Below are 9911 nucleotides of genomic sequence, written 5' to 3'. Positions count from 1 at the left end.
TGTTTCATATGACCAGATATGCAAAACAGGGAGTTACAGTAGTCAAAAGAGCACAGAATCAAAGTTTTGGCTTCAGTATCTCCTTTAATGAGCCTAGACTTTGAGTAGGTCTGGGTTTTATTTCCTTTTCTGTCAAATAGGTTCACTTGATGATTTTTAATTCTACAATGCTATGCAGTTCTATACTTCTATGACTGAAAATTCAAATGACTTTTAGCCCTAGAAAAGTCAGACTGAAATACTCTTATTCTAGGAATATATAAATATTGATCCTCATTTTATTTACTTAATTTCCTTTTTTTAGAGACAGGATCTAGCTATGTTACCCAGGCTGGTCTTGAACACCTTGCTTCAAGCGATCCTCCCATCTCAGCCTCCCAAGTAGCTGGGATTACAGATGTGATCCCATCGCCCCCCTAAGATCCTCATTTTAAATATTCATTGAGTGACGCAGAGAACAGTCATACCTGCCCTCTAACTGTCAAAGTTTTATTTAAGGCCCAGCCCAGTGGCTCACACCTGTAATCCCAGCAGGTTGGGAGGCCAAGGCAGGTGGATTGCTTGAGCCCAGGAGTTCGAGACCAGCCTGGGCAATATGGTGAAACCCTGTCTCTAAAAAAATTCCAAAATATCAGCCTGGTGTGGCAGCACACACCTGTAGTCCCAGAGGGGCTGAGGCAGGAGGATCACCTGAGCTGGGAGGCAAGGGTTGCAGTGAGCCCAGATCGTGCCACTGCACTCCAGCCTGGGTAACAGAGCAAGACTCTGTCCTAAAAAAAAAATGTTAAAAGTTCACTTACATATGCTCTTACCATAGAAGATAAGGTAAAGAAAATGGCTTCAAGATTTTGAAGTGAATAACTGGCCCATTCTAAAAAGGATGACCTCATCTTTCACATCTTTTGTTAATTTTCGTAAGTCCATTCATACGTGAAAAAACACTTCAATATCGGATCGCGAACAATATGTAAAACTGCTTTGGTAGCGCAGTCACTGCTACTGAACATTGTTATATACGCTATTCAAAATAGGTGCAATAGTTCTGACACCTCCCATTGTATCCCAAATTGTTCTCTAATCGGCAAACAAGCATTTGATACTAAATAACAGCAGAGACAATGGACTGTAAACGTTGACAAGGCCTGAGGCTTAAACGCTCAATAAGTAATTTACTGAATGAATAAATAGGTGAATAGGTTCAGTCATGAACTAGTTATTTGTCACTTGCCTGCAAGTTAGGTGACATCTAGGGCAAGACTATTTAACCTGCAATGATCATTACTAACTGAATGTCCTCTCATCTAAAAAAAGAAAGAAAGAAAGCCCATCTTTAGGGCAGAATTCAACTGCCGGACATGGGACTGGACGCCACCAAGTGGATAAAATACGGAGCTCGGAAAAGATTGGATTCCTGGCCTTGAACTGACCACACAGATGAGAGGGAGTTGAGGCCTAGGAGAGCGCGCAACAGCAAGCCGTGTCGGGACCATACTCTGTTGGTCCTACTGACACCTCTAGCGTGCTAGAATAACTAAGGCTCCACTCCTGACCCACGGGCCTTGAGGAAAGCGCGAACATAAAAAAAGATTGAAACCGGGGAGGCGAATGCATCTGTTTACGCTAGGACCACGCTTGACGTCGGAAAAAAAGCCCACACACTCACAGTTTCCAGACCCGGCTGCTTGCCGAAACTCAGGTTCTCAGGACCCCCAGCAGCTCCGTACCACTCCCACTCGGCTTCCTCGGACAGCCTGGCTTCGCCAACCGCGTTGAACAAGGTCGCAGCACAATGACGTCATCTCTCCCTACCTACCTCCAAGGTGCCGCCTCACGCTCTATGTCGCGCGCGCGCACTACGTCCTATGGCTTGCGCGAGCGGCGGCTGGGCCCCGCCATTTTGGCCGGTGGCCGTGAGAACACGCTGTGCGGCTGAAAAGTGAAGGCAAGAGCAGATTTGGTCTGTGTGCTCCCCTCCGGAAGGGGATCGTTGTCCCCAGGTAAGTGAATAGCCCAGAGAGGTTTGACTGTTAGCTACCATCTGTCAGGTTGCAAAGACTGTAGGGACGTTCTCCGAGAGCCTTTGGTTAGGCCTTAGGTGGCGGAGACAGCAGCAGCGCGTGGCAGCGGCTCCTGCGGGACAGCTGGAACTGCCGGAGCGCGGGCGACGCCGATACCTTAGGGGTGCCTCAGTCTTCCCCTCCAGCCGACCCGGCTGTCGCCGCTGTTGCCTGCCACGCCCGCCAGGGACTTCGAGAATGGACCTAGATGCCGTTGTCTCCACTCCCCCTTTACCCCACTTCGGCCCTGGAGCAAAACCTGCCGGAGAGGAAGTCACCTTTAGAACATAGAGCACCCTCAGTACCCACAGCACCCTCTATTACCCCCACACTCTTCCAGCACCCTAAAATGGATATATTGTCACATGTGCATATTTGGTTGTGGGAAGTCGTGGCTTCCACGTTTTGGTGAGTGGAATGAGTCATGGCATCTTGCCGCCATGAAGTCGACTACTCCCTGTTCACTCCTAGGTTTTATAGAAATGATGCCCACATGTCGCTCTGCTTTTCTCAGAACAGCGTGTACGCAGCTATGACTGGGGTTGTCCCAAGTAGTTTCCCAGTAGAAATCCTATAGTTTTTTTGGTACGCTTTTATACTACTCGGCACTTTCTCCCCTTATCCATTTTTCCGTTTATTCATTGAGATCGAGGGTGATGTCTTTACTCAGAATACCTTAATTATCTCTTCAGGGGTTCGTACATTGTAGACATTTATTGCGTAATGTGAATGAATGACAGCCAAAGCCGAATTCCCACCTCCCATTAACTACATCAGTTTTTCTCTTTTTTGATGGTAAAAATATCTAAGAGGAAGAACTGTCCAAATAACATGTTTTATTTTTTTTTACTCTTTCCCAACAGAACTGCTAACTAGTCATTTATGATAGTGGCATTTTATGTTGCAGTAGATTGTCCCATATTCTGAGACTATTCATTGTATACCAGCCACCTGACAATAATGCTTTGTTAGTGTAACCAAAGGCTCAGAACCTGTGTTTGAACCAAAAGCTGTTTGGGGTTTGTGAGCTTTTTAAAACCTTAGTTCTCCCCTATTTTAAAAAAGGGAGTTTTTTTGTTTGTTTGTTTGGAAAAGCATTTAACAATTGGGAGGGAGGGGGAGAAAACAATATTAAGTTAGAGTTCCTTCTAAATGCCTTAAACTTAAAAACTCTTTGAAATCAGAGCCATGTACCTCTCCTAACTTATACGTGTTTTATAAGACTAATAAACTACTATAAGCATGGGTTAGACTATTTCATGTGATACTAAACATCATTAGTTAACAGCAATCTTTGAAATGCTTTTACACAGTATTACAATTATTTTGGCTTTAGACTGTAAATGTTTCCAAGTATGCCTCACTTCCTTTTTTTCCTCTCAACTGGAAGAATGACACTGAGGGTCATTGTTCTAGTGTCAATTTTGAACACTTTTGTCTTCGAATCTGAAATATTCTCAAATACTTCTTTGTTTGCAGGAGCCTGTTAACTGTAATCTTCTTCTCCAAGCTTTACTGTGCCTTACTTTTCTATTGAAAAAGAAGTAGAGAATCCCCTTGCCCCAGTTATTGAAACTGATACAGAAATTGAATTAAAAGTGTTTACACAGTTAATTAACAGTTCTACAAAGAATCCATGTTCATTTTTCTTAAATGCATTACAATTTATCACTATTTTTATATAAATCAGTTTTATTAACCACTTCTGGTATGTTTTTATTCTTCTGTAAAAATCAAGCCAGGGTGGTGGCATGCACCTGTAGTCCCAGCTATTTGGGAGGCTAACGCAGGACGATCCCTTGAGCCAAGGAGTCCCTTGGCTGTACTGTCCTGTGATTAGTCCATTCAGCCTGGACACCGTAGCAAGATCCCCATGTGTGTTTTTTTTTTTTAATTGTCTTTTACAGTCTTTTGGTTTTTAAAATAGTTTGAAAAATTAGATATTTTAGGAGTTTAACAAAATAAAGTTTAAGCAATTTTGTGATGAAAGATTTATCCCCTGGAAGGGAATTCATTATACTCTTTCACTGAGTAATTTGTAGAAAGACATTCAGTATTTAAATTAGAATGCATGGGGTCCAGTTTTAATAGCTTACTAAAGAATCTTCATTTCCTAGGAAGTTGTCATTTCCCCAATAAGAGCTTTTTTGTGACAATTTAAGTCATCTAATTTTTTCCTCTTCTAATCTTTACAAGACCTGGACCAGTTTTTGGAGGAATAGAGTCAACCTGTTTATTGGGAAAACCCTGTATTTTTTACATGAATGTTTAGTCTTCTTTTGAATGGTTTTTTTTTTTTTTCAGTATGTAGTTTAGTGGACAACTGTCACTATAAAATATTGGTAACTTGCAAGATTTCTAAAGTTGTTATAACCTACAGGAAAATTATTTACTATATTTAAATTCATATTCTCATTCATTTAGCAGAAATGTTTGATCTCATGTGTGCTAGGCACAGGTTCAGCCACTGGAATGAACAAACAGTCCTACCCTCATGATGGATGGAGTACATTCTACTTGGGGAGGGGAAAAATGTGTGTGTGTTTGTAGAGGGACAGAATATACATACACACATGCACAATAGATGTGTGCATATACACTAGCTATATATGGAATATATATATTCTATGGTTATATAGATATATATGTACACCACATACATCCTTCTTTCTTGCTTTTTCTCCCCAGCTCAACTATACACCGTGTATAGTTGAGCTGGGGAGAAAAAGCAAGAAAGAAGTTATAAGTTATAAGTTATAACTTATGGTGTATAGTTGAGCTGGGGAGAAAAAGCAAGAAAGAAGGATGAAGAAGCAGTTGAGTGTATTTTTTGGTAGTGTTATTAGAGAAGACTTACTGAGAAATAGTAAAGATTGGAAGGAGTAAGCCATGTAACTCTCTAGGGGTAATAGCATTATAGGCAGAAAGTGCCAAGATCCTGAAGTAAGAACATGCCTGTCATGTGCTAGGAGCAACAAAGAGCCAAGGTAGCTGGAGCCATACTACAAGAGCTAGAGTAGTTGGAGATGAGATCAGAAAGTTAACAGAGGCTGATCAGTGCCTCATTGATTATTTTCAGGACTTTGGCATTTACTCAGATTGAGAATGAAGCCATTGCAGGATTTTAAATAGAGGAGTGACATAATCTAGCTTACTCTTTAAAAGGCTTACTCCGGTTCCTGTGTTGAGAATGAACTGTTGAGGATTAGAGTAGAAAGAGATGAGGGTAAAAGCAAAGAGATCTGTTAGGAAGCTATTTGAGTAATGCTGATAAGAGATGATAATGATAACTTACACCAAACTCAGGAGAAGAGATCAGATTCTGGATGTTTTATAGCTTCAACGGGATTTGCTGTTATTAGGTGGAAAAGAAATTTGACTTCAAGGATTTGGGCCTGAGCAAAAAAAAGACAGGAGTTGCCATCTAACAAAATGGGCAAGACTGCTGAAATTTTGGTGAGGATTTCAGGAGCTTATTTGGGAGATTCCTCTTAAGCCTTCCAGAGATGTTAAATGGGCAGGAAGGATTCAAGAGAGGTATCCTGACTAAAGATAGAAATTTGGAAATTTGCAGTATATTAATGGAATTTAAACCTATGAGACCAGAATAGAACACCTTGGGGAATGAGCATATGTGGAAAAAAATGACCAAGTCTTAGAGCACTCTCAACATTTAGAAGCCTGGGAGGTGAAGATGAGTGACCGGGAAAGTAGTAGGAAAACCGGATTAGTGTTGTATCCTAAAACCAAGTTAAAGGGTTTTTATCTAGTAGGAAAAGTGTTTATTTGTGTCAGTTGCAATTGATTGGTCAGGTGAATTAAGGTCCGGTAAGCATTTGTTTTAGCCGTATGAAGAACAATGATGGCTCGACAAGTTGTTTTGATGAAATGATGGGCTCTAGAGCCTAGAATGGATTCCAGAGAGCATGTAGCAAGAAATTTGAGACATTGAGTATAAGCAACTCTTTGAAATAGTCTTGAAGAAGGAAAAATAAAACAATGGGAGACCATGGGGTCAGATAATAGAATGCTTGAATGCTGATAAGAATTAGCCAGTGGAGAGAATAATTGCTGCAATTAAAGACAGAAGGGAAAATTGTTGGGACATTCTTATGGACTGTCTTCTAGTGTACAAATGGTCTTAGCTAGGGAAACACATATGGTGTGATTGCTGGTTGGCATAAGGGTCCATTTGAGATGATGAATTTAAAGGGAGACTAGTCAGCAGGCTTTGTGTTTTTTTTCCCTACCCATTTTCAGCTCTCTGTGTGCAGGTGAAGAGTCTAATTTAACCAAGATTGTGATTAAGGGTATTTTAGCTGGGTAAGAAGGAAAATAAAAACACCAAGAGCTGAGGGACAGTGGACTCAAGAGATAATGAAAGGTTTGGAGAATGGAGGAATCAGGGTTGTTGGATTGTTCTGTAGTAGAGGGTGAACTGAAAAATAAAGAGTGGCGGTTGGAGAATGGAGTATTTGAAGTTGAGGTTATAGAAGGATTGCAACTACCGGTAATAATAAGGTCTACGATGTAAACAGAAAAAATGAATGGCTGTGGTAGGGTAGAAGACAAGCTGTTTGAGGAGGGGGTTAATAAATGAGAGCACAGGAGGGTCATCTGTGAGTATATTGAAATCACCAAGAACTATGTCAAATGTTGTAAAAGAGTGTGTGCAAGTTGACAGAAGGGCTGAAATCTTCAAAGAATGAAAGGGAGTGATCTGGTGGTCACTACTAACTAAAGCAGTTAGATAGTTGAGACGTAAAACTTTTTAGGGAGGAGGGAGAGATAATAGTCTAGGATAGCATTGAGGAGCAAGATCTCTTATCCCCGTCCAAGCCTAATGATATTGATGGGTGTGAAAAGACTTGAGATGTCTACAAAGGGAAGCAGTCTATCAAAAAAAGAAAAATAAAATCAAGATTGATTATCACAGTAAAAAAAAGACATGATGTCTTTGTAAATGGATAGTCTTGGTTTCAGATTTGTTCATTACATATTGGAATAAACTCCAGTATTAAGGCACTTTTTGTAATTTTTTACTTTAATCACCATTCTAAGGAAATTAATTTCTGAACCACTAAGCCTAATATTGTAAAAGGTTTTTAAGTTCACTTTGATGTTAATGCTATGTAATTGATTAAATTGGAAAATCAAGACTTGTAAAAGCTTTAAAAGTGAGCATAGTATATACATATAGTTACTTGGTCTCCTTTTAATTTCATTGCTATTATAATTATTTGCCATTTCTGGCCGTGTCATTGTAGTCAGATATACACAACGTGAAGTAATGCTTAGTTTGGGGGAAGAGCTTGTGGGATTTCCCCCATCTTGCTTCCCCTTTTTCAGTTTTCCTGGCTATTAATACTTATTTTTCCATTAGAACTTTAGATTTGCTTTGTCTGGGTTGGTTTGTGGTTTTTTGTTTTTTTTTTTTGAGACAGGATCTCACTGTCTCACCCAGGCTGGAGTGCAGTGGCATGATCTCAGCTCACTGTAACCTCCACCTCCTAGGCTCAAGTAATCCTCACTTCAGCCTCCAGAATAGTTGGGACCACAGGCACACACCACCACATGTATGGGGTTCTTTTGTTTGTTTTTTCACATGAGATTGAATTAAATACATGAATTCAGGAAGGGTGTAAATCTGTGATATTAACTATTTTTCATTATAAAAACTGAGATAGCATGTCATTTGTTCAGGTCATTTATGTCATTCGGTGTTTTAAAGTTTTCTTGTGTATATATCTTGTTGGGTATATTCCTAGATATTTTCTTTTTGTTGCTATTGTAAATGGCATTTTTTTCTTATGTGAATCTTCTGATTAAAGTATATATGTAAAATTTGATTTTCCCAACCTTACTAGATTATAGATTATTTTATAATTTTTACTGTCAAAATTTATATTTTTTTGCAGATAATCATTTCATCTCCATATAATCATTTATGTTTTCCTGTCTTTCATGTATGCAAATTAGTTCCCTTAACTAATTGCATTGAATTTGTTATTTTTTCTTTCATAGAAGAGCTGGATATTCTTTCGCACAGTTATGGCAGACAAATTAACGAGAATTGCTATTGTCAACCATGACAAATGTAAACCTAAGAAATGCCGACAGGAATGCAAAAAGAGTTGTCCTGTAGTTCGAATGGGTAAGCTGTTCTGTGGATCATTTAAGTATAAAAGAAAACCATGAAAGAAATCAACTGATTTGATAGTTCTTTACGGGTATTAGCATATACTTTGTGTTCACCATTAGTTTCATAAACTGTGAAGACAAGAAAACTAGTTTGTTCTAAATTTCTTTTATTGCTTTGTGACTAAAGGATCCTATTTTTAAAAGAAAGACCAAATTGTAGAATAATACATCAGTATTTAAAAGTGTATTGGATGTGAACTCAAAGCAGAGTTCAGCTTACTGATCTTGAAATCTACAAAATCTTATAATTACTTTAATATTATATATAGTAATTAATTGTAATTTAATGGGAGATGAGTTACAATAAACTTTGACAGTATTTTCATATTTAAAAAATGAACAAAGAGCTTAATAAGAATGACTTCATAAGGTTAGCTGTACTTTGAAGATTAGATAAATTTCCAACAATTCAATTGAAAAATTATTGGTCGTCCTTAAGGGCTATGTTAAGTAATTATAAATGTACGAATGAGGCATAGAATTACTGAATCTTAAAATTAGTGAAACTTAGAAACTTTAGTTGTCATCTGTTATTGTCTCCTTTGCTATTCAGAAATTCCATTATCCCTAATATCATGTTCAATTTTAGCTGTATATTAGATGACTGCATACCTTTTTGGACTTTTACTGATCTGGCTACAGTAGTTCATTCTTTTCGTAGTCTGTCTTACCATTTTCAAGACATATTTTGTTTTTCGAATTTAAAATTTAGGTTAATCAGCTTAAAAATATTTCAGGATATATCATATTTTTACTAGCATATTTTCTTCCCCAGTAGTAAATTAAGTAAAATAAATATATTTTAAAGTCATCTTCCTGTTATCAAACAAGGATATTCATATAAGTGATTAGAAATCTGTCACCACAAAGCACTGATTTAAGGCATTATCTCAAATGTATTTCTTTGTGTGGCCTTTGTTTTTGAAAATCTGCTTCTGTATGGAAATTTAGAACCAGCATTGCCTAAATAACAGTATTCGGAAAATCAGAAGATAAAGGGAAATGGCTTAATTATATCTTTTCCTTTACCAGGAAAATTATGCATAGAGGTTACTCCCCAGAGCAAAATAGCATGGATTTCCGAAACTCTTTGTATTGGTTGTGGTATCTGTATTAAGGTAAGTAATATGTTTTTGCTGGATCAAATGTGTAACCTAAAACTGAAATCTGAAAATTCTGGGTACTATGCTCTAACTCCTTTAAGTGAGGCAAAGTATAAAGCAAATGAATAGAGAATGTAAATTTAGGAAAGTGTTATTCTAATATCAGTGACATTGTTGCTTTTTTAAGTTAATTAAAGCACCCCTTTTAAAAGTTTCTCTTGCTGTACTCTATAAAGCCATTTCCAACCAAAATTTCTCTTTTCTCACCTCCTTATAAGGACATTACCATCACATTACATGTTTCTTCTAAGTCCGTATTGAATTTTAAATTCACACCTTTTTTTTTTTTTTTTTTTATACTTTAAGTTCTAGGGTACATGTGCATAATGTGCAGGTTTGTTACATATGTATACATGTGCCATGTTGGTGTGCTGCACCCATCAACTCGTCAGCACCCATCAATTCATCATTTATATCAGGTATAACTCCCCAGTGCAATCCCTCCCCCCTCCCCATGATAGGCCCCAGTGTGTGATGTTCCCCTTCCCCA

The 9911-nt window shown here is 38.3% G+C and overlaps 1 protein-coding gene across 2 annotated transcripts in view; it reads left to right on the top strand.

The window, feature by feature from the left end:
- Positions 1-1750: 1750 nt before the first annotated feature.
- The window catches only part of LOC113222980 (ATP-binding cassette sub-family E member 1), a 15529-nt gene continuing 7368 nt past the window's right edge, over positions 1751-9911 (top strand). Inside the window, exons 1-3 of one of the 2 annotated variants that reach the window (XM_026452552.2) lie at positions 1751-1997; positions 8082-8211; positions 9291-9376. In XM_026452552.2, coding sequence (XP_026308337.1) covers positions 8109-8211; positions 9291-9376 — 189 coding nt within the window. In that variant the 5' untranslated portion in view covers positions 1751-1997; positions 8082-8108. The remainder of the gene's footprint in view (positions 1998-8081; positions 8212-9290; positions 9377-9911) is intronic. The other variant, XM_026452553.1, reaches the window with a different exon arrangement.

Source organism: Piliocolobus tephrosceles, unplaced genomic scaffold (genome assembly GCF_002776525.5).
Source record: "Piliocolobus tephrosceles isolate RC106 unplaced genomic scaffold, ASM277652v3 unscaffolded_37106, whole genome shotgun sequence".
NCBI classification, from domain to species: domain Eukaryota; kingdom Metazoa; phylum Chordata; class Mammalia; order Primates; family Cercopithecidae; genus Piliocolobus; species Piliocolobus tephrosceles.
The sequence above is the reverse complement of the archived record's forward strand: the minus strand, read 5'-3'. Positions and strand labels throughout refer to the sequence as shown.